Here is a 26,156-nt window from a genome sequence, read left to right as displayed (position 1 = left end):
TATTAAGCTATTTTCGTTATTGTAAAGAGGTAACAAAATTCACAGAACTAAGCATTTAACAATTGGCTACTACATTTATGACAGATGGCTACATTTACAATTACTAACAGTCTTCCTACTGTTTGAATATAAAAACCAGAAAAGCTACATAAATCACATGCTCAGTTGCCTTAGTTCTAATTTAACTTAAGGGAACAAGAATTAATTTGATCTAACTATTTTAAATATTTGCCAACAGGATGAATTCAACGACGTATGGAAGGATAATGCTAAATTCACTGTCGTCTACTTTTTACCGCTAAACAATATATCAGCTTGCTTTTCTACTGAAATTGCATAAAACAGATAGGACAGCTAATTTAAACAGTTGTTTGCACATTCAATATTTATAACTCATATCTTGCATGACTGACTGGAAGCAGTGAGTTAGAAGGTTTAGTTCAGCTGCTGCCTGGAGTGATGGATGGCCTTGAACAATTTCTTGCTCACTGACCAGATCAATCACATAACAGAATGAAAAAAAAAAAAAAATTAACATCAGCCTTAAACTAGATTCCCAACATTTCCATCTGTATGCAAAACTGTTACAGGAAGAAATGTATCATAAAACGTAATGTGAAGCTACTTAAAAATAATAAAAACCTACCAGAGATGACGTAGAATGCAAATAAAAAAGCTAAGGTGACTGAATAATATTCTTTTTAACTAAATATTAACTGAAAGTATATGATATCTATAATTTAAAAAATATTGTCAATTCAAAATGATATTGTCAAGCTCAGATTTATAAGTAAAAAGGGAGTAACAGGTTTTAAATCATTGAAAGGACTGTAATGTTTTTGACAATACTTGCAGTTGTGTTTTATTTAATCAAACTAAAAGACAGTGTTGTGGCAATTATTATATAATACTTCTTTTAATTATTTATCAATGACTGTTCTAAAATATGAGCCTATTAGTGAGTTAACAGACATCTGATGATTCAAATTATAGTAATTTATTTATTAATGTTTAACTCTAAAATATCTGCACTAATCTGATATGCAGTGTCAGACAGGTACTGCACATGGGCCATGGTGTTGTGAAACCCTCCACCGTAGCATGCCAGAACAGGGTGGACTGGTTCATGAGCCTCCATTGTAAGTATCTCCTCCCCACTCCACACTGGGTGATATCAGGTTGGTAACTTGAAATCAGCCCTGGTGGGAGTATGTATACCACAGAAGTTCGCAAATGCTAGCCAAAGGGGCTCCTTAATACCCACCTTCAACCCAGAACCACGTATATGTTAAACTTTTACCAGTATAAGATAGTGGAAGCTCACTTCTAGTGTTAGGATGTAGATAGGTACCCATGAATTGCTGGGTCCTGACTCTAGAGTTGGGACCAGAAAATTTGCAGTTCTAGTAAGTTTCAAGGTTGCTACACCTTAAGAATCACATTGACTTAATAAAATACAAAACATCCTGAAAATGCTTATTACCCAACTCTTAAGACCTTATTAGTTAGCACCTTAGCAAGAATTCAAATGAGAGAAACACAGGCTAATAATGAGGGTCAAGAATCCTCAGAGAAAAGAAAAAAGGCATCACAACCAATTTTTCCTACTTACAATTATGTCCTCAGACAGATGTGACACCCATAAATGTTTCTCTAGTAGCCGATTTCAGAGTTTGTTCCCTAAAATCTTCTTACCTACAGGGCCAGATCTTTGGAACCATTTTTACGCTAAGAAGCACAATTGAATGGAATAAGGCTAAATGCTGGACCCAAACTAACACAATCATATTCTCCCTCTAGGAATTTTGAAATTGCTTAGTAGGACTGGAAATGAAGCAAAATGCAGAAAAATTAAGATTAAAGATAGAGATTGCTCAAGATTTTCTAGTGCTGGCTTCTATGCCCAGCTGCATTATTGTCTGAGTGTCATGTGACATCCCAACATATTTATACTTGATGCCCCACTATACTTTAATTCACTCAAATTGGTTTGGTTTGGTAACCAAAATGAGTCCAAATGAAGTTAGGCCCTGCCTATCACCTTAGAAACTTTGCTACTAAAAATTAATTCATGTGCCCTTTGGCACATGGAATATACAATGCTGAGCCTGATATTTTTATCTTCTTTAGTTTTCTATGCCACGATTCTATCACCAATCTGGAAACAAGCACACAAACAAAAAACCCTATACCCATTTTCTTTTTGCTGGATGTTGAAAAAGTCTTATACATCCTCTTAGCCACTGTTTTAATGCCAGGTAGATCAGCTATAACTATGTATTATTTTTAAGTGTTATCAGTTAAGACTCTTTATGACAAATTTTAACAGAAAACCCAACTCAAGCTAACACACTTAATAAAATGTATTAGCTCACATTATTGGAAACCACGGCAGTGCAGCAGGTTTAAGGATAGAATGATTCAGCAGCTACTAGCTATCATCAATGATCCAATTTCTTTCTATTTCTCCTTTTCTGCCATCTGGTGTCAGCTATCCTTCTGGTCACAGGATGGGTGCCAGCTGCAAACAGGATGTTACTAGTCTAGTATCTCAAACAAGAGTTCTAAAATGGGCCCAATACAGGTCAGATTCCCATTCCTAAAAGAATAAATGTGGTTAAGTAATGGAATGCCCAAATGGACCTATCAATCAAAGCCCATTCAAGATGCCATACTGTGATTTGTTTTGCTATATTGGCCAGGAAGAGCTACTCCAACAAATAATTGGAGTATCTCAGTAATTCAGATAATTTTCAGAAGAGAAAAAATGTGGCAATGAATGCTATATAGAAAATCAACAAATGTCTGCCTGCCAAACTTCGTTTTTAGTTGTATCATTAGAAAAAATTTTTGAAATTAATTTTATCTTGTAACCATTATAGTAATAATTAGTTCAGATGAGAATCATCATTCTAAACTAGTGAATGAATGTTTAATGAGAAACAAGATATTTACATGCCTCCAACTATTTCCCCTCAAATGACTAATTTTAAAGTAAAAAAACATATTGACTTTACCGAAAAAAACCTAGTATCACTTTAATCAAGTGATCAAAATTAATATCACCCGCCTCCTGATAAATTACACTGAGAAGAACACAACATTCTTTGTGTAATATAGAAGTGGGGAACCTTTTCATGTTGGAAGGTCACATTAAATAAGCTGTAATCAAATAAGGCTGCCTTCAAGAAACTTCTATTAGATACACTTAAAAATGCATTTTCTAAAAATCTAACTACTATGTACTTAATAATTTCAAAAAATGAGAATTGTTAATTTTAAAGTTAACTCATATTTTAATGACTTTGTTGTGTCTGTTTTTTATTGAAAAGCATTTGAGTATTTTGTTGTAGCATGGAGATCCCTGGTTTCGTTTGATCCTTTAGATGGGTATTAAGTCATTTGTGACATTAAGGGTGTCTTGATTTGGGTTAGGAAGGAAATGTAGATTCATAGCAGTGTGGTTGAAAGGCAAGAAAGCATTTTTTGTTCACATTGCTGAACGTATGAGTATTCTATTGCAATTTTCATGCATCATTTGGATCTTTCTTAGCATATGACTTTAAAATGCCATCTACTAAGAGCTCGATCAATTCCATCTGTTGGTCTTTAGGTGCATTAGTAGTATCAACTAGTTGAGGCTGAAATGCTAATTTGAGAGTTAGCATTTTTGAAATTAATTTTATCTTGTATCCATTATAGTAATAATTAGTTCAGATGAGAATCATCATTAAAGTATTCTCCAACTAATAGGTCTATAACAGCTGTGTATTCTTCAAATGATTCACAAATATCACCCTCCTTATCAATGACCTTTGCTAACTGGGGAAAATGTTCATCCAAAATTTCCTCTTAAAGAAGTGTTTTAAAAAAGACATCTGGCTCAGTGCCTGTGGCTCAAGCAGCTAAGGCGCCAGCCACATACACCTGAGCTGGCAGGTCTGAACCCAGCCGGGGCCTGCCAAACAACAATGATGGCTGCAACCAAAAAAAAAATAGATGGGTATTGTGGCGGGCACCTGTAGTCCAGCTACTTGGGAGGCAAAGGCGGGAGAATCTCTTGAGCCCAGGAGTTGGGGGTTGCTGTGAGCTGTGAGATGCCACAGCACTCTACCGAGGGCGAAAGCTTGAAGCTCTGTCTCAAAAAAAAGACATCTTTTTTTTTTTGAAATGCTTGGATTTTTTGCCACATATCACCATATATAGACTGAATTTTACACTGCAAAGGAAAGTTGTTTCGACTTGACATGATATCACCCAGAAATACAGCATTCCTACAGAAATCTTCTTTCAAAATTCACATTGCTAATTCTTCTCTTCATTAAATTTAACTATCTATCCTTATGGAACTGAAATTGTGTTGCATTTGCAGGAATATAGTTAACAATACTTATAACTTGGTGCCCAGTGTCACTTAGTACACAGATTTTGCTGACGCAAGATACAATAAAAAGAAATGAGAGCATCTAATTTTGTTGATACTTTTTTTATCTGTGCAATAAACTCATGTTTTCCTGTCATGGAAGGTGCACCATCTGTATAAACACTAAATTTACACAAATTCACTCCAACTTCACAACATTTATCTTGAGAGTGGGTGAAGCTACCTATTTCCTGTATTCTGTTCTCAAAAGTGCCTAAAGTGAGTAACTCTTCATAGCAAAGAAAACCTTCTGTTATGCTGAATGACATATAAAACCTGTATCATGTCAGTGGTTTCAGTTGATTCATCCAAAGAGATTGAATAGTACATACTTTTCTTTTGAAATACTATATGAAGTTGTTTTAAGTTGAAGGCTAATTAATGCTACTGATTAGTTGTGGTAGCCCTTGAAAGAGAGTTGTTTGCACTTTGAAACATTATGGGGTCAAAGCATCCTACAACTTTAACAATGAATTATATCACAATTTCTACATCACTGAATGCCCTCCCTTTTTATCTGAGTATATAAGCTACTTAAAAATTTCCTTCAGTGGCATTATTTCCTGATCTTATTGATGCTAGAAAGAAGTCTTAGCTTTTGTTTTTCATGATACAATCTTTTACTCCTCTCCATCTAATTTAAAATATTTATGGTCCTTATGGGAACATAATCTGATGAGCATTAAATTTCTTTAATGTTGATATTGCAGTATCACAAAGCAAAAAAATCATTCTCATGATTTTTTTTAAATCATTCATTTCAGAAACAACATAATATTGCAATTCCCAATCCTCATTAAAAAAACCTGTTTTCTTTCTTCAGAGCTTTCTGGGTCTTCTTTGACATGATGGCTGGTTAAGCAGACAGAATTAAAAAGTATTGTCGAGCTCTGCAATGTTCGCAAATTCCACTTCAAACAGAAACACAGTGTACCACTGTCCAAAGCTGGTAACAGATTGGCATATTCGACCTCCATAAACTATCACCAACCAGCCTCACGCTGTAGTGGCACCAGTCAGGCAGGGAAATTTAGAACTAAATCATGAGCATAGCAGCCATCAACTTAGTCTTTTTGGCTTACTAATATTTTAATTAGTCCAGTTAATCTGGGAGAACTATTTCACTGAAACTTATTTTATTCTCTGGGATTTTAAATTTTTTCATTACAGGACTTTGAGGTTCTAGAAGGAAAACAGAGCAGCCTAGGTTCCTAACTGACTGTGACAAGAAAGCCCCAACCCTTGGCCTGCAACAGGTTGGGATATGAGCAAGATATGAACCTTTACTGTATTAAGCCATCGGGATTTGGGGATTATCTGTCACAGCAGTTAGCCTATCTGCCTAATAAAGCTACCCAATTTATAAAATAGATTAACAAAATGGTGACACTTTAGGAAAATGCACAAAGTGAGAATGGCATGTATTTCCTTCCAGACTATCCTTCAAAATAACAGTTTTCAAAATGTGGTTAAGGGATTCTTGATTCTCAAATGGTAGTCTGGGAACCCCTGAGGGTCTCCAAGACCTTTTAAGGATTCAGTCAAACTATTTTCCTAACAATACTAAGATGTTATTTGTATTATTCACTCTTAATCTCTCACAGCATGTAGTAGACTTCTTTAGAGGTGACATGATGTACAACAATAGACTGAATTCATAAGCAGACAGGAAAATCCACCTGTCTTTTATTTAGTTAGAAAATATAGAAATTTTATGCTATAGTATTTTGTAGTTATTTATGATAACATGTAATGGGTTTGTTATTATTTCTAAATAATAAACATTTTTCTAATTACTCAGTATTACTTTCTAATATGGTAAATATCAAGAGATAAGACCCACATAAACAAAGGATCTTTGGAGATGTCAATATTTTTAAGAGTACAAATGGATCCTGAGACCAAAGAGCTTCTAACTTATTTTTGAGGGCACTTACTTACTCAAGAACACAGGTTCCAGAAACATAGTCAGTGCTTATATATATGTGTTAAATTACTGAACTGTGTGATGGTGATAATATCCATATTTAAGAGTGTTGTGGTAAGTGAATAAAATAATGTGTGTTTATGGTAGATTATCACTGTGCACAATCATTCACTATCTCCCTTGCACACAGATTTTATGCCTTCTCCTGGCCTTCTGACTCTAGGCCTGGCCATGTTAATTGACCTGGCCAATAGATGTAAATAGAAGTGATATGCGCCACACACAGATCTGAGGAAAAGCTTCAAACCTAATTGTTTGGTTCTGCTCAGACTTTTGTTCTTCTGCTCTCACCTCATAAACAGCATGTCCCAGATACAGGCTGTTTGTTCAATCTAAGTTCTAGAATGAGAAGACACAGAAACGGACACATAGTCGACCTCCAGCTAAAGTGAACCTGCAGGCCACCTTTAGTTCTCAGGTAATGTGAGACACAAATTTTGTTACCTACCTTAGCAAACCTGGCAAATGTAGTATGAAATAAGCCTCATGTCTGATAGATGTTCGACAAATCTAACCATTCTAATCAGGATTATTATTTAACTAGCGAAGCACTAAAAAACTGTAGCTTAGCCCTTGAATAGCTGCAGAGCTTACCCAAAGTAAGTAAAACTGTAGATAGTTATCACTGAGATAACCTTAGGATTCCAGGTAAATGAAGTTCATGACCTAAGACAAGAGTGGCCTCAAAGTAGATATTGCTCTAATGAAAAATTTTGGCTACCATTTACCCTTAGAACATCATTGGAGGGACTCAGAAATGTCTGTAGAAGTCACTTGCACAGAAAAAAAGAAGTTCTAAGGCAGCCGTTCTCAACCTGTGGGTCGTGACCCCTTTGTAACAATGAAAATACATCCTGCATATCAGATATTTATATTAAAATTCATAACAGTAACAAAATTACAGTTATGAAGTAGCAACGAAAATAATTAACACCCCTGTATTAAAGGGTTGTGGCATTAGGAGGCATTAGGAAGGTTGAGAACCACTATTCTAAGGTGACTATCAAGAGCCTATAAATAAAGGAGAAATGTAGTGGGTGTATCAGTCCATTGCCTACTCTGCCCCCAACCCCTTCCTAGGGAATCTGTTCTGGCTTATAATCCCTAAAGCTTAAACTAAAGATAGAACAATTAGCTTAAATCCAATGACTGGCCAAGGACCAATCTTGATTTTGCTTTCAAACTTGAAGATGCATACACTGAACCCTGTCAGACAATGATGAGGATTGGAAGAGTAGGGTCACAGAGGAATGTACTGGTAGCTGTTACTGCTGACATGCACAATAACAAGAAATCAGAGAAAGCTGGTCTGCAAGATGAAAGAGAAGAGTCAAGTAGACTTACAAACAGAATGAGAGGTGAGAGAGTAGCTGAGAGAGAGAGAGAGAGAGAGAGACTGTTGACAAATACCACCTCCTATAAGGCCCATACCAACTTTCAAAGCTGTGTTACTTAAGATCCCTCCATGTTCTCATGACTCATATCTTTTTACTTGAGATAATTTAAATCTGTCCCTAAAAACCAAATCATCATTAAAAGAAGTTGCTTTATTTTGCTTTTTCATCTTGCTAATTCCAATGCAAACAAAGAATATAACTTATTTCCGATGATTTTTAAAGAGCAAGGTAGGGGAAGGTACAAACCTGGATTAGTTTAACAGAGTTAACCTTCTACAACTGAGAGTCCAAGTACTTGCAGAAATAAACTCACTTTTAAAAAGTGCCAGAGACCATGATTATAAAATCATATTACATCTTTACCTTTTCACAATTTATGCAAGAAGTTAGAGAATCAGGAGTCCAGGACTGTAACCTGGCTTTGCCATTAAGAAATCTTTCATCCTGAGTAATGTCACGTATCTTTTCTGAGTTTTAGGATCTTATCCCATCTCCCATTTTAGGGGATCTTATCCAATCTCCTATTTTTTATAAGAAAACTACTACAATAGAGAACTGAACTGCTAAAACTTTTTAAAAGTTCAGGCTAAAACATCAGTTTCTAAAATGTAGTCAATTTATATATTTATTCCAAATCACTGCTCATGGCATGTCAGTAATTACATACGGTTTTAATTAGCAATAATCATTCCTCAGATAAACCTCATTGGCTATGATATTGCCACTACACAAAGCTATATATTATTTTAAATAATGCTAAGAGACATTTTACTATGGAAGTTGTAAGTCAATGGCATTTTGTCTTAGAAAAAGGAGAATGCTAATACCTATGTATATGAAACAGAATGGCTGTTCCTATCTTCTGCTAAAGAAATGCAACCAACCTCCAACTATACTGAGCACTTCACATCACTGTCATTGACTCAAGTAGTTTATTGTAATAGCTTTTTAAGTATAAAATGTAGGATCACTTATGTTTTCCAATAAAAAAGAACAAACGCAGTGGTTTTAATTAAAGTTGTCTTTAGGGAGTTCAATTATAGGCTTATAATCAATCTGCTCTTTCTCAAAGAGCCAACTGGGGTGTTCCATGGCTTTAGTACAGCCTTGAAAACATTTTATTGCACATATTCCTATCCACATGACCATTTTAAGAAAATTCAAGAGACTTTATTCTCCTTACCTGAGTTCTTCTGCCTTTACCCATTCTTTAATATAGTTATCATTCTGCCAGTAGAGGTGAGCCTGAGAGAAATGTACTTCACACATGGCAGGATAAATTAACCTTTTGACTGTGAACAACATTTAAGGTGTTCAAATAAGATGTTCATTTGGTGCAAATGATGCTTATTTGCATTGTTCATTTTGCAAACAAAAATGAGGATACATGATACTATTATGACACCTGACTTGAGTCTTGGAAGCAACATATTTCATTCTTAGTATTTCTCACAGTTGTGCCTTAAATAATTTGTACAAATATTGGATTGTTATGAGAGTATATATAAATATGGAGTATAATAAATTCGAAGAGTCATCAAGTTCAGAAGACTTGATCATTGTTGGAGAATCTGGATATAGAGGTAGCTTTTTTTTTTTGGTACGAAAGGTCTTTATTAGTGGGGGGAGGGAGGCTGCAGAGCAGCATCAGGGAGGAGAGAAAAGAGAAAAGAGAAAAGAAAAGACGAGAGAAAAGAGGGGAGAGAGATAAGGAGAGAGTGGGGAAGAGAAGAGAGAGAGAGAGTAGAGAAGAGGGAGGAGGAAGACGGGAGAGAGAGAGAGAGAGGTAGCTTTAAAAATACTTCTGACAAATAACATAAACTGTCAAGTACCTCAGAATCCGATGTGGAAAATGGAAGTGTAGAACCTACTGCAAATTTAAATTTTTAATATGGCAAAGCTTCACCATTTCATATTAAGTTTTTGGGTTTGCATATTACTTTTTTATAAATATAAATATAAAATATTGAAACTGAAACCAACTTGGATGAATTATTTTAATTAGTATGAAATCAAAGGATGTCCAGTATCACACTGTGTACCATAATGGTTGTTGTGATTGCTGCACCACTCAACTGGCATGGACTGTTTCTGAGCACTCTGCAGTCAAAGGATTAAGGCCCAGTCACTAATTTTCCAGGAACTAAAGGTTGAGAAGAAGAAAGCTTAACACTTTCCTAATCCTGTTCACTCACTTTCTGTTCTTTTTTTCCTCCTTTTTCTAATCAAGAAGCACATTGACAGTGTATCGACGTATTTCAGTACAATACAATATAAAAAGCACTACTGAAGACCTGCCATGCACATAGAATTCTTCTAAGGACTCTAGGGATTACACAGTCCCTGCCCTCAAAGGAATCATGTACACTATTATAAGAACATTAAGGAAGCAGAGACTTACTACAGCTAGATGTTATGGAAAGCATTCATGGAGAATATACATTTGAGTTTACCTTTGAAGAATGATTATGGTTTTAAAAGGTAGAAAGATGGGATTAGGTTGGATGAAAACTTGAGCCAAAGGCATGAGAGCTTGTAAAGCATTCTGTAATTAAGGTGGCTGCAGCAAGGAGGAAAAACAGAGTAATTTATGGAAGGAGAAGTCCCTGAGATCAGGGTTACTGGGTATCTAGGAAAGTCTAGGGTACCCACTGACCATCAACTTTCTGGGGCATTTGGATGAAGCTTGGGCTACAGCAAATCCTAATAATTTTTTCCATAAAGTTAGGCCTTTGCCTAACACCAAAAAAACTAACACTTACAATTCAAAGACAGATCATTTAAAAAGTAAAAGCAGATGTTAGAGTACCTTGCAACACAGAATTTAAATGAGGTTGAAATTTGCAACGTCAGCTTTATTCAACTATACATTCCTACACAATGTTAAAGAGAAAGTTCAGCTGTATCAGTGGATTTTAAGCTTTTGAGGGAGCAACCACATCCTCTGTTCATATAAAACATATGAACATTTTCATTCCAAAATGTACATAAGATTGAAAAAGGATAGACTGTTTTCTCTGAAGTAACAGGGGTGACTCAAAAGCATTTAAAAAGCAATGGATTTGATTATTTTAAATATTCTTTCCAACTAGATCCAAAATGTTATTTCTATGATTGAACTTTTTAAATGTATTACTACCTTACTAATTTGAAATCACTGATATCTTCACTCTTTCTCCCAAAAGAAGTATATCGTACAACAAATTGAAACTGACTTAAGGGGAGTCCAACAAAGTAAGGAATTAGAAATTGCTGAAAGAAGGAAATTATCATTTACTGATCATGCACTGCATGCCAGATAGTATATTAGTCCTCAGTAACCAATCTAAAGTCTAATTAACTCTGTTGCTGTTACTGTAACATCTTCCCATCTTGTAATGTTTTTCCCAAACAGTGCTTAGAAATTCAAAGTTCAATAACAGCCTCATTAGAATCTAAATGTGTTGGCCCCTGAAGATCCCATGGCCTATTTGGAAGTGCAGAGTTGGTTTTAGAGATACATAAGCAATATCATGTGTCGTTCTATCAAAGCCACTTCTATGAATTCAAATAAAGATCTTAAAATAGTTTTATGTCCAACTAAGAAACTCCACCATTTATGAGAACAAAACTACAAAAGTCAGGAATCACAGAAATACCAGGACTCCTCATATGGGAATTCTCCTTGTATTTATTACTGGGCAACTTCATCAAGCCAAATGACTTCATAAAGCTCCATAATATACTTTAATTGCCAACAAGAAATTACTCTGCATATGAAAACAGTCCCAGAATGCTCTATTAATTGAAATTTCCTAAATTATCATACATTTTATAATTGGGACTATATGGGTCCATTAAGCTACATATTATATTTTGTACATGTTTTAAGTTATTATTTTAAATAATTAAAATAATTAAATATCAGAATAAAAATAAAATATAGTGAAATGGAAGAAGAATGAAACCAGAGGGGACTATTTTCCTGATACCCCCCCAAAAAAATGCATCATGTAATCTCCTTCTATATAATGTGGTGCCAAAGAACCATATCCACCTGATATTGTCATACCAAAAGGAAAGCATTTGGAGGATCTGTGCATTGCTGTGAGTCATCTTCAATCATCCCTGCTGGTATAGGTGAACAGGGACAGTAGGAGTAGCAAAAGCCTATTTACTATGCCTTAAGTTATTAGAAATCTATTTGTTTATTTATAGTTTCCCAGGTCATGTTATTTCACATGTGAACATTCCTCTCTATCTGTGATTCTGCACTTGGTCTGGTCACCTGTAACTTCCTCCATACCAAGACTCTGAAGACAGAAGTTCCTGCAGTTTTCTTTTAAATAACTGACTAGCATCTATACCCAAACAATAGAAATCACTTCTTTTTCATGTTTTCATGCTGATCATTTCTATCTTAATAGAGAATGTGCATAAGTCAATAGTCAAGCAGGCTCAAAAGGAAAAGTTGCTTTTCTGTCTTTCTTCAGGGACAAGTACCATGAAAACTGCACAAGAGGCTTGGCACCTGTGGCTCAAGTGGCTAAGGCACCAGCACATATACACCTAAGGTGGCGGGTTTGAATCTAGCCTGGGCCCACCAAACAATGATGGCTGCAACCAAAAAGTAGCCAGGTGTTGCGGCGGGCGCCTGTGATCCCAGCTACTTGGGAGGCAGAGGCGGGAGACTCACTTGAGCCCAGGAGTTGGAGGTTGCTGTGAGCTGTGATGTGTGATGCCATGGCACTCTGCCCAGAGGGACAGCTTGAGGCTTTGTCTCAAAAAAAAAAGAAAATTGCACAAGAAAAACAAACATTCCCAACTTGTCTCAAAATGATTCAGAAGAACAATTTAAAAAATAAATATCACCATACTCTTATGTATATTTAAGACATAAAAATTATAACTTAATGTACTATTTACTTAGTATTTGGTATTGTTGAATTATAAATTATAAATTATTGACATTATAAAATATCATACCCATTGCATTGATGAGGCTATAACATGCAGAGATGTACAGCAACTTGTCCAATGTCAACATGTTAATAAGTGACAGAGACAGTTACTCTCAATCCTATAATCTGACCTATCATAGGACCTTGACTTGTGCCTAAAAACTGATATGGCAATCGCTTAATTGCACAATGCCTTATTACATGTATTTATTATTATTACTTTAGTTTATAGAGTAAAAACACTTCCAAATATTTTAATATGTGCAATTTTTCTTTTTCTAGTATTTTATTTTAGCTTTGAGCATGCATCTAGTTTACCTAAAGAGTATTGTAAGAATAATTTAGAAAAGTAAAATGAACCAAACTGAGAAACAAACCCTTTGCTAAACATGTATTATAAAGTATATGACATCTGATTTATATACCTACCACATGTGTTACTTAAAACTTCTACATAAAACCTATTTTAAGGCATGCAAATTTAATATATTAAGAAAGTCAGTATGCAAAGCATCTTAAAGTGCTCTCTTACTAATGCATGTAACAAAATATACTGATTATGCCAGTACATTTAATTGGATACAATTAAAATAATGAGATTTAAATACTGATGATTTTAAAAAGAAAAAATAGAAGTTGAAATTAGCCATGAGATGTATTCAAAATGTTAATGAAACTTGCAATGTAATTACTACTTTAGTATACAATATTTCTAGATTAAAAAAAACTACTACTGGCCATTGTTGCCCAGTTCCAAACACATTGTTTAGAGATGTATTCACTTGGTGATATAAAAGATCTCAGGTGATAACATAATCGTTCTTTGCATTTGGATAGTAATTCTTTTACAAATAATTTAAGAGCTAGAAAGCAACCACTATTTTCTTCATACAAAGTAGTCATCAAACAACCAATAAGATGAGAAAGCAAATATTCCACAGGAATACAGCTGTGCTGGTTAAAGGGACACAATCTTAAAAGCCCTTACCAATGTCGTTCTGAACTAAAGACATCAAATATATCACATGAATTCTCTCAATTCCAGTGGCTTTCAAGAAGCTGGAGAAGACCAATGACATAAGACTAGAATAGGTCTGCAGCTGCAAGGCCATATATTGGTTTAAAGTTTCAAAGAAGCCTACTGTCTCCAATGTCACTGAAAAAGGAAAGGTAAGGGCAAAATTCAACAGGGTAGAAAGATCTAAAACTTCTATTAAATTTCTTCTGACCTTTTTGGCTCACTAACCACAGTACAGAAAAGGTTACATAAGAGCAACTTCCATTAAATTAGCTTGAAGCTAAATCTTTGTTTGGTAGGATATTCCAATTTTTCATATTACAGAAATGGAAAAAGAAGCTTTGAGGCCCATACAGACCTAAACTTCCAAAAATTTCTTAGGAAAAACCCAATGTCTTCAACTAACTTTGGCTGTTAAAACAGAAGACTTCCCATTACCATATACTTATGAGGAAATGGAAACACAGAATTATAGTGCTGAGCCCAAAGCCATGTAACTTGGAGGTAGAGAAAAGGAAGAGACAAAAACTTTGGAATGAGCATCATAAATCCTAGATTGAATTCCAGGTTAAAATCATTAAACTCTATACATACAATTTAAAATTCAGACTACTGCAATGTGGAAATTACAAAAGACCAGTTAAAATTTGTATGGAACAGGCAAAGTGGTGGGGGTGGGGAGATGGGGTTTTTCTCTTTTTTAAAGAATTAAACTTTTGCTTCCTACCTTTATCAGATTCCGGACCCAAGAAGTACCGCAAACAGCTAAGAGCTCAACAGGTAAAACCTTATAGATAGTAATAATATCCTCTAGGACCCACAGGCTAAGAATTGCAACCTCTCCAAATATCAGATGATGCCCACTGCAGGCTTGCCCCATGTTTTCAACTGATATATTTATTGAAAAAGCACTGGCTAAGCTGAGTGAAAATGAGAAAAATAATGTCCATTCACTAGAGGCATAATAGTACAAAATGTCTTTCACAACTCACTGAGATAATGACAAATCAGAATAAAGAAAGGAATTAATGCAGCTTACCAATATCCAAAAAAATGAAGATAATTTCTGTTAGAAAATGTAATATTCAAAAATCCTTTAGTGTGACTGGCAGCATCAAATATAGCAAAATGGATTTCTATTTCAAGACGTAGTTGGTTCTTTTCCAAGAGCTCAGGTTTATGGTAGTCCTCCTGTGCACCAGATGTCTGCCCCCAGGCTCCGAAACCCCAACCAACCCAAGCAGGGGAGCCATTGGCCTCCTACTGCCTTGATGCAGTTTGGAAGATACCACAAAATGAAAGAATTTTTAAAAACCTGTTGTTTATTCAATCATTTACCTTCAAGTCAACCTGTTAGACACACTACAGCAAAATATTTTGGAAGAGAAAACTGTAACTAATACTATGAAATAAGCAAATCAAGATGGCTTCTGTAAAAAGCAAGGAAAACTGTTTGCAGTACTACTTAGGTTCTAGACTCTAATAAAGGTTGGAAACAAAAGTTCAATTCTTTAAAAAAGAGAGAAATCCCCCATGAATACACCTGGTCCATACAAATTTTAAGTGGTCCTTTGTGATCTCTGCATTGCAATAGTCTAAATTTTAAACTGTATGTATGGAGTTTAATGATTTTAACCTGGAATTCAACCTAGGATTTATGATGTTCACTCCAGAGTTTCTGTCTCCCCCTTTTGCTCTACCCTCTAGTTACACGGCTTTGGGCTCAGCACTTTAATTCTGTGTTTCCATTTCCTCATCAGTACATGGTAATGGGAACTCTTCTATTTTAACTGCCACACAATTAACACTTTGACACTGAAAGAGAAATGCAAGAGAATTCTGTTACTTCATTGCTAAATATACTATATGTCAGTACAGTAAACACTTCCTTTGCTCCACATGCAAAATGTAATGTGTTTGGATAATTGCTGGTCAGATCATGAAGTTCTGAAACCATCTTATTCAGAGGTAGAAGATTCTCAGTAATATAATTTTTAGATGTTAAAGTAAAAAGAGGCCTACACAGGAATCAATAAAGAAGAAGTAAAGAGGTTTTTTCGTTTTCATTTTTAAAAGTCTAATATGAATATTATCACAAAAAAAATATGAGTAAAATTCTTTAACTCTAAGGCATTTATCTCTCAAAAGGGTAAAGATAAAAATTTCTCAACATGAAAGCCCTTTCCTTCTTGGAACTCTCATGATAAAACTATATTATGAGAAGCCCCTAAAGAAGATATAAAAGGCTTAGCTTATACTAAGATTCAAATAAAATATTTACTACATATCCACTACTTATATATGTGTAGTTAGAAAGAAAAATAATATTTAAAAGTAAGGCAGTATGGCACAAGGGTACAGAGCTTAGATGCTAGACCACACGTTTGAATTCTGGTTTTGGTTAGCATGTCTAACCTGTGACAAATTCCTCAACATTTCTGGACTTCAGTTTGTTCAGTGATAAAATATGGCTAATAACTCTGACTACCACACAGGCTAATTCTGAGAATTAATTGAGCTAAAACAAAGTGCTTAGAATAATGAGAATAATGTCTAGTATATCAAGTACTTAATGTGAATCATGATTATTACTTTACATTAATTTTATCATTTAATGCTTATGACACAAGTGAGGTAAGTACTGTCACTCTCACTCCATAGGTAAGTTAAGCAATTTACCCAAGGTCCATAGAGGTAAAGCTGTTTTGACTGCATATCTCTCTAGTTCCAAGGCTATACTCTTACTTCTACCTAATCTTTCACAGATCTTATTTTTATATGTCAACATTCTATCAAACTGTATTCAAATTGAATTGCCTTTTAATGAATGTTTCCCCTCTGGGAACAGAAATTGGATGCTTTTCATCCCTTCATTTTTGTTGGTCCACCCAACCTCTGCCCACAAGTCCACATTTTAGAGCCTGTTATGTGCCAGGCCTTGTGCTTGGTACTGAGATATCAAGCTGAGTAGAAAAAAGGGGGTCCCTGTCCTCATGGAACTCAAATCTACTCCCAAACACAGATAATCAAATAAATATATATAAACTATTACAACTGTGACAAAGGAAAAGAAGAGGGTGCTAGGAAATGGCAGAAGAGATGAATCTCACTTAGTTGGGGGAAAATCAAAAAGGCCTTTCTAAAGAAAGGGTACTTCAGCTTAGCTGAAGAGACTGAGTAGGAGTTAGGTTATCCAGGCAAAGACTGGGGGACAAAAGCACTTGAGCACAGGATCCTAAGAAGCGACCTTACTCGGCACATGAGGAAGGCAAAGAGCTGGCATGGCAGACAATCGTGACCTCACAGGAGAGTGGCATGAGATGAGAAGGTAGAGGTGAAAGAGCATAGCACAGACAGTATTATAGATCTGGAATTTCATCCTCAGTTTAATGGGAATTTCAGTTGTTTTCTAGAAAGATCATTCTAACTGCAGTGTGGAGACTAGAGTGGAGGAGGACAAGAGAGGAAGCTGGGAAGTCCACAGGAAGCTCTAACAGTGGGTCAGAGGAAATGTGACAGTGGTTTGGGACAAGTAGGATAGCAGTGAGGGTGGGGAGAAATGTACAGATTCAAGATATATCACATCTTCCATGCCTAACACACTGCCTAACAATAATAGGATTCAATAATTTGTTGACTGAATGAATAATTCCCCAAGCAGTATTGTTGGTTCTAAGGCATTCGCTACTAATCCATATGCATAACCTCCTTCTGAGCAGTATAGTCATATAGTGGGCATGGGAGACATAGGAAAACACTGAAGAAATTACTACTAAATTCATAAACCAGCTGCCAAGGCTCCACTTATGAAACCTCCTGATGTATAAATGTATCTTTGTGAAACAAAACGCCTTCCCATTCTGACAATAGAAAATTTTAGATGCCAGATATCTTTCTGTTATGTGACTTTCCAAGCTTTAGAGAAATGTATTATTTAAAGTAGCCTAGAGCTATGCTGCTAGAAAAGCAGTAGAACACTGAGGGTGCTGAAAGCAAGCCCTTTTATTTCAGGCAGAAGAAAAAAAACAACAGAAAGAGAATCTATACTTATTATTCTGCTTTCCTTCCTGTAAAAACATCATTTCTGTCATTACTTCCTAAAACAGCACAATATTTTGATTACATATTAGCAACAAATTCAAATACAGAGTTAATATATTTTCTTATAATTTCATAGATTCATAAGGTCAAGACAGAGATTGTCTTCCACATGTTAATTTAATTTCCACTTTTTATCTATGTTAGGCAAGCACAAAATCTGCAGGTGGCAGATACAGGCCAAGAGGGCAGTTCCTAGGGATGGAGAAGCTGGAGACCATCAGGGGAAGGAACTGCGGGAAACCACAGAACACCTGTCAATCATCTAGCAACATCTCACACTTCCCATAAACCCTCCCCCCAGACCACCTGGGAGCCCTTAATATCTTTCTCCACTCATGGAAACTGAGCCTTCCTCTCTCTAAAACAAATTTTCACTTTGTACAGCTTCCTTCTTTTCTGCAATAAAAGCTGTTTATGTGGCATTGCTTCCTGACTGCAATCACTCCATCACACTGGCCCTGCTTAATATTTCCAAGCAAGGAGCCAAAGAACCAGGACAACAGTTCACCAAGACGCAGAACCTGACAAATAAGACATTTATTTTTCTAAAATTATAAAACTAAAGCCATCTGGAAAATCCAAATATTTGCCACATGGATAAGAGAACAAGAAAATCTATGATTACAGTTAACTGAATTTGCAATCTAATCATTAATTCCTAATTAATCCTGCAAAATGTTTTCCAATCCTTAAAAAGGCTAAAAGCTTTAGCAATACAGTACCAAAGAGGCAGTCAGATTTATTTAGATATGACTGCTTTCCTGCTAGGACTAAACTAAACCTAAGATGCTTATTGATTTTGCAATGATTAAAGCTTTAATTGTTATTAAATCAGTTAAAAACAGTATAATGCCTAGGCCAGGGTGATAAGCTCAAGTGTTTGAAGACACAAATAAAGCTGAATTTTGCAAAGAAAAAGAGGACTCCATGGCAAAAGATTCTGTTCCAAGGTTCGGCCACGTGTCTTGAACAGCTTCAATGAAAGGCCAACCAAGTGCCCCCACTGTTCCTTCTGAAGGATCTCAAAGCATAGCCATAGAAGGTTCAGGAAAATGGGAGAGAAGAGAGGTGCGACTGGATTTCTATGTAAGAAGCTTAAAAAGTTTAAAAATAAAATATAATTTGTCTTCTTCCATTTGATAGAAAACAACTTTGCCTACACAATAAAGCTTTATGGCTATGATCTTTCCTATACATCTGTCTTTGGAGTCTTGAATGCTTTTTCCATAGAACCAGAAAGTAGTACATAAGAACATCAAATAATGCTTTGGTGTTGTTACTCTAAGAACCAGCTTAAAGAATCTCAGTGACCATGGCAGATGATAAAAGAAGATTTTAGTAAGAAGTTTACTGATGTTTAAGGCTGAATAAAACAAAGGTTTAACAAAGGTATAAATTGTTCCATCTTTCCATTACTACCCAAGAAACCAAGAATGTATATTATTAGCTAAAATTCATACATTAATATTAACAACATAGAGACCAATCATTAATATGAACATAAGAGAAATGAACACTTCAAAGTTATGTTATTCCCATTTTGTTAAAAGAAGAGCTCTTCCTTCCTATTATTTTGTACCAGTAAAACCACTCCAAAATTCTCCTCATTAACAAGAAAAATAATTTATTCCAGCATGAAAAATAAAAGCCTAAGCTTAGACTTTGGATAGCTATTAATCACAGAGAAAAATTAGAAAATACCATATCTTAAATGTAATCGTTTATTGAAAGTATACGAATTTATTAATAAAATCTTAAGCAATATTCAATTTCTGTGAGTATGCAAATCGAATGTTATTTTCATTCCAGTACCATCTCATCCAACAGATAGCTCAACTGAGTAAAAGTTGTATAGTTTTCATTTTTGCTAAACAATCTAGCAAACCCATTTAAAACAAATGTATTTCAAGCTGTCTATATGTGAACAGGAAGGACCAATACTTCTAAACAAGGTAAATATTAAAATAAGGCATTTCAATCAATTTTAAACAACTAGAGTTGTGAATAGAACACAGTATGAAATGTAACATCACCCACCCTTTATTTGAACCAAAAATTTCAAACTTTTAGGTATTTCTTCAAGTTATAGGTCATTTATTGTCAAAATCATAATCCTTTGATATTTTCTTAAACAGATGAAATTTTCTTTCTTTCCCTGGGGAAATGCCAGACTATAGTGATATTTAAGAAATACGATTAAATTAGTTTAATTACTTCATGTTGACTTGATAAGTCACTATTCTTTAATGCAAAAACTGCCACTTGGAGTTAATGACTGTTGGTACTGCTTCAATTGATCAAATGTCCAACACACATAAAACATTCAAAGAAGTTCTGTATATCTTACAGTAATTCGGTGGAGAAGTCTTGTCCCAGGGGTACATAAATCTGAAGTACAAGAAACCTCTGGATCAGTCCAACTAGAACAAGAGGGGGAAAATATACATTCAAATGTTCAACTATTTATATGTGCATATAAACAAACACAGTCACACACCATCAATAAGCTGAAGCTTTTAGCATTTCAGTAATATATGGAACTGCACTACCCATGAGTCATAACCTCATTATCAAAGCAAAAAGATTAATGGAAACCAAATCAAACTAACAACAAATGTTGCCTTTTAAAGTCCCATTTGTGGCACTGGAGAAATTTTTACAAAAATTTTAAAACTAATATTTTTTTATTTACTATTTTTATTAGGTGGCAAGAAAATGTATAGATAGCACTGCATTCAACAGAGACATATAAAATTGAACTATAGATTCCCATCACGGCAACCACATAAAAGCATGTGGCAATTATTTCTATTCACTGACAGTTTTAACTGTACTAAACAACTTAATAAAAAACAATAGATCAAGAAAAACAATTCTAATTATGACAACTAAAACTAAAGGTTTGACGAGTCATAGCTAGTTCATATGATTTTAAATATGTCTATGCTGAGATCCATGGAGAAATATATTTTCATTTATAATACCTTTGGCTAAATGAATATTCTTTTAATTTAATGCTCACTAAGAACTGATAGCTTTTATTCCCTATCACTAGCTTCATCTGATTCAAAATACTGGTAGAAAAACCAGTCCATATGGCACTTTTGATAGCTGAAGTCTATAACTGCTTAAAAAAAATAACTGATTTTACATTATCTCTTCGGATCTGTGCACTTACTGCTTTTCCTCTTAGGTTTTGAACTCATGCTCAATCTCTCAGTTATATTTTAGTATCATAACTTTCTAAAGCAAGCAACTTAGCAACCTTTTTCTGATGTGAGACTTTAGACAGGAAATAGAGAAGTCTTCATTTATCTGTGAATCTTTCCTACAAAGCTAACAGTACAGGCCAAAATGTGGCTAAGACTTAAGGGAAGGCAACTGATCTAAAATTCATGCTATTTGCCATTATTCCAACTTAGCAGGCTTAGCAAATTTAATATTTTAAAGTAACAACAGATTTTTGTATAGTTTATGTGTAAAGACCAGAAGTTTATAATTCCTATGGTGAACTGCCTTTCAACATTCCTGATTTACTTAAACACAGGAACATTTTTATCTCAAATTCACTTTCTACAAAGAAGTAAGCTTGCAAGTTGCTCTAGAAAGCTATCAATAGAATAGGGCAATGTAAGAAATCGGAGATAATAGGCTCTGACCCTAGAAAATTTTCTAAGAATCTGATTTGACCATATTTATGGGAAAAGCTAGGGAAGCAACCACAGTTCTGATCTACAAAGCAAAGTGAGATGCCTAAAATGAGGCCAACTTAAACCACTGTCAATCCATCTCTCTTGCATCTTGCACTGATTGGTCCTACAGTATTTTTTTCCAATGCACAAGAGTCTTTGTAAATAGAGCTGAAAGAATGCCAGGATAAATGAAATCAGTCTTTAAAAAGATCCCTAATTTATGTCAAAAATCTCACTGAATCAGCACTGTTCTCTTCAAACATAAAGAACTACACATGTAGGGCATTTTTGAATGAGCATTTTTAGATATGAAAGATTCCCTACCCTCAACAAAGAAAGCTTTGTAATTCAACTTTCTTATCTATAGAAGCCCCAGTTTCCAAAAGGCTTCACTTCTAAGATTAAAAGAAGTATGACAATACCTTATGGTGATATTCTGACAAAGAAAAAACTACTTTAATAACATTTGACACAGACTGATCCTATGTGTCACAAATGCTAAATAAATTCTATAGTAATATTTTGTCCAGTGGCCTATTAAATTTAAACTGACGCTTCATGTCTACATCATATTTAAAATCACTTTCTCTGAGTTATGCTGAATGTTAATCAAAAAATGTCCATCAAATTCATAAAATCCACACAAATTTAGTTTCTACTGAAATACATATGTTTTGCAGTTTTATAATTTGTTGTCTGCCTGAGACAAGCTACCTATTTTTTTTTTTTTTACCAATTTTTTTCTCCCACTTCAACATATGAAACAGGAATAATTTATGCCTTCATTATGGCATTTGTCCAGATCCCTTGAGCAAATTAGAAAACCTTTCTGGGACCTTGTATTTTTCATCTGTAAAACTGGGTTAATAATTTAGGTTTATGCCTCATACCATTATTTATCTTTCCACAAAGACTTATTGAGTACCTGTATGAGTCAGTACAAGACTCAATGCTGAAGCTTTTACAGTAAAGAAGACATACTTGGTCTCAGCCTTCTTAGAACTTACATGCCAGAAGATGTCAGGGTGCTATGAAAGCACATAACTCTGGGTCTTTGTGGAAGAAAAGGATGATGAGTAAAGGCTTTCTTGAAATAACATTGGAACTCAGATGGGAAGAATAAGTAGGACTTGACAAGGCAAGCGGAATGGGTGTAGGAGAGGGGGACAGATATTGCAGGCAGAGGGACTACTCCATCCTGTGATGGAAAAGCACATAGTAGATTGGATAGACCTAAAAAGAGATAAGTAGGCTGGCAGGAAAGACAGAAGAGGAAATGCAGCAGGAGATAGGTCTGGCAATGTAACCAGAAACCCAATCTTGTGGGGCCTTAAAGGCTGCGTGAAGAATAATCGGTTATTCTAAAATCAATGGGAAGCCACTCATACATTAATTCATTTTATTCAACAAAGATTTACTGAATGTACTATATGCTAGGCCCTGTTCTAGGTGAACAAAAGATTAAACCAATAATAGTGATAAAACAATAAATTAACATAACAATAGCACAGCACATCAAATGGTAATAAGTACTATGGGGAAAAGTAGAACTGGGTGAGAAGGATGAAGAATGGAGAGGGGTATAAAGCATAGGCTGTAACTTTAGTACAGGTCAGGCGGGCCTCACTGAGAAGGTGACATTTTAGTAAAGACTTGAAAGAAGGGGAGAGGCTGATCCCTATAACTACTGGGTAGGGAGAAGCTCCAGGTAGAGGATATACTCTATACATAGGGGATAACATGACAGAGCCTTGGGTTATATTTCAAAACAGTGGTCAGACCTATCTGGTTGGAGCAGAGTGAACAAGGAAAAGAGAAATAGGCAGTAAGGCCAGGGAATTCAGACACCAGATACTATAAAGTATCTGGAAAAGGTTTTAATCTAGGAAAGATGGGGTATTTTTGGCAGAGGGGTAACATGATTAACATGTTACTTACAATTTATAAGTACTACTCTGGCCACTAATTTGACAACAAACTGTAAAGAGGACAAGTCAGAAAAAGGGAGATCAAGTAGACTACTATAATAATCTGAATTTGAGATAACTGTGGCTTGCACTAGGGTAATGGCACTGGAGGTACCAAGAAGTATTCAGGCTCTCAATCTATTTTAGATTGTACCAACATCATCTTCCTGATGGACTGAATAAAGAGAAAGAAAAATCAAAGCTGGTTTATGAGTTTTTGTTCTAAGCAATTATAAACACAAGTTGCTAACAACTAAAATGGGGCAGCTGGCAGGAAGAAACTGAATTTCAAGAAGACCAGAGTTAGACTTTGGACATATTGTATTTAAGATGTCCACATAGAAATGTCAAGTAAGTAAGCTGATGTACAAGTCTAGAGTTTAGGAGAGAAGTCTGAGCTGGAAATGTAAGCTGGATTAAGACAGTGATAATATTTAAATCCATAAGCCAGAATCAATAATCAAGAGAGTAAATGTAAACAGAGGGTGAGGACTGAATCCAGGGGCACTGGAACAGGAAGTTGGGTTGGGGAGAAGAGGGAAAACCATTGACAGAGAGTAAGAAAGATCAATGAAGTAGGAAAAAAATTAAAGAGTGTAGACATCCTGGAAATGAGTGAAGAAAGTGTAACAAGAGGTGTTAACACTCTCAAATGCTGCCTATATGTGAAGTGAGATGTGGTCTGAGAACTGGCCATTGGATTCAGGAATACAGAGGTCACTAGTGACTTTGACAAGAGCACTACCAGTAGAATAGGTCAAAGCCATTGAAGAGTTTTAAAGAGAGAGGTCATGATGAGATTTATTTTAAAAAGCATAGTGAAGTCGGGGCATGAGAGGCCTGGGGGGAAACTCATTAAGAAGACCTCATCCTCCAGAGCAGCTGAAACTTAGAACACAAGGCTTCAGGGATGCTGATCCTCAGAGACAACTACACCATTTGATTCTAATGATAAAGGCAGAGAAAACAATGGTTTGAAACATGAGCCTCAAATGACATCCTGGAGAAGACCCTCCAAATGATAGGTATTTACATGTGACAGAGCTGTTCTCATGTGGCCTGCTCTGTATAATACATTCCAGAGTGAAGAGCAGCAGGGATTTATTTATTTAGCTGGTGAAGGATTTACTCAAGTCTTATATCAAGGCTAGCTGGTTATAACTAAACATGATAATCCAAATTATCATAATTTCTTAATGCAGCAAATTGAATAAACTTAATTTTAATACCAACTATGTATTAGATTCCAAGTTAAGAGGTACAAAGTATGATTCAAGATCCCTGCCCTGGACAAGCACACAATCTGATGGTCAATATCTCACTTTCCTTTATTTGATAAGTGTGCAGTGAAAAAAAAAATGACAAATTTAGAGATCTTTTAATATAAGTTAATTCAGAAATATAACTATTTAAAGTGAAACATTAAACATGCTTAATTTCATTACTAAACTTTCTACCTAAGTAGTACCTAATATAGTCAGAAACGCATAGGGAGTAGCTAATGTCAAGTTTGCATAGATAAGGTAGATGTTTACTCTTAAAATAGGAGTACATAATGCTAATTTTAGAAATGTTAATTAAAAGCCAATTCTGTATTCAATACATGCCATTTAATTTAAATTTAACCATACAACTTCACATAGAAGGTCATTTTGTACAAGTCAAAATAACTATAAATTTCCATTATCAAAAATTCCAAATAATTAATCTTAACGGTATTAGTGCAGGGAAGACTATATAAACTATTTCATTTAATACAGTACTACACATGCTACAGAGAAGCTTGATTAATTTTCAGTTATAGGACATTGTACAAGAAATACATTAAAAGATTCTTTTGTTTTTTTAACAACTAAAACCATTATCTTTCCTAAAAAGTAATTATAACACATTAAACTTGGTTTCCAAAAAAAAAAAAAAAACTTTAGATAAGAAAAGGCAGAAGGAACTTGTATTTAATCACTTAGCTTTTAGTAGAGGAAGAATCTTTCTCAGAGCCAAAGGAGAATGATTACTAAAGTGACTGATTTCATGAAAAACTTGACCATGTGAATAGATGATGAGGTCATTAAATGAAAGTCCAACAATAAAAAAATAAACAAAAGCAAAAGAACTAACACTGGCTTAGAACAAAATCATATTCTTGCAAATTAAATGTAGTTATCTTATAAAGTCAATATCCTTAAAAAGATGGACTGTGTCTTTTGTAAGAAGAAACTACTGTTTCAGACATGTTTCCCTGGCTTGTCTTATATTGACAAGTGCAACTCAATTATAAGTATATACAGAAATGAAAAAAACCCTGCTATCCCAGAAACTGTAAGGAAACCATGATTTTAAGATGGTATTAAATTAATAAAAATTATTTTAACAATGATTATTTCTTTCCATTTCACTGAGTTCTATTCCATATTTCGTTTTTTAAGAAAGGCACATTAGCAAACCACTTTAAAATAAATCATCTTCTATCTATAATTTCCATGGGGTAGTTTATGTCTTAGAAATTTAAACTCTGCATATAGTCACTTGAAACTGTGCATTAAGTATAGAGCTTGTGTAAGTTTAGAAAACGGAATTAAATTAGACTATTAGGTACTAACAGAATGTCATTTGATAGTGTCTGGTGCATAT

General features: G+C 34.9%; 1 protein-coding gene and 1 pseudogene across 2 annotated transcripts in view; both read right to left on the bottom strand.

Annotated features, from left to right (window-relative positions):
* Positions 1-26,156, bottom strand: part of CUNH3orf67 (chromosome unknown C3orf67 homolog) — a 303,013-nt gene that overhangs the window by 272,336 nt on the left and 4,521 nt on the right. For both annotated transcript variants that reach the window (XM_023510707.1, XM_023510708.1), the window contains exon 4: positions 20,214-20,286. In XM_023510707.1, coding sequence (XP_023366475.1) covers positions 20,214-20,286 — 73 coding nt within the window. The remainder of the gene's footprint in view (positions 1-20,213; positions 20,287-26,156) is intronic.
* Positions 8,394-8,543, bottom strand: LOC111723762 (annotated as a pseudogene).

Source organism: Otolemur garnettii, unplaced genomic scaffold, assembly GCF_000181295.1.
Source record: "Otolemur garnettii isolate 467f Iridium unplaced genomic scaffold, OtoGar3 scaffold00015, whole genome shotgun sequence".
In the NCBI taxonomy this organism is placed as follows: domain Eukaryota; kingdom Metazoa; phylum Chordata; class Mammalia; order Primates; family Galagidae; genus Otolemur; species Otolemur garnettii.
The sequence above is the reverse complement of the archived record's forward strand: the minus strand, read 5'-3'. Positions and strand labels throughout refer to the sequence as shown.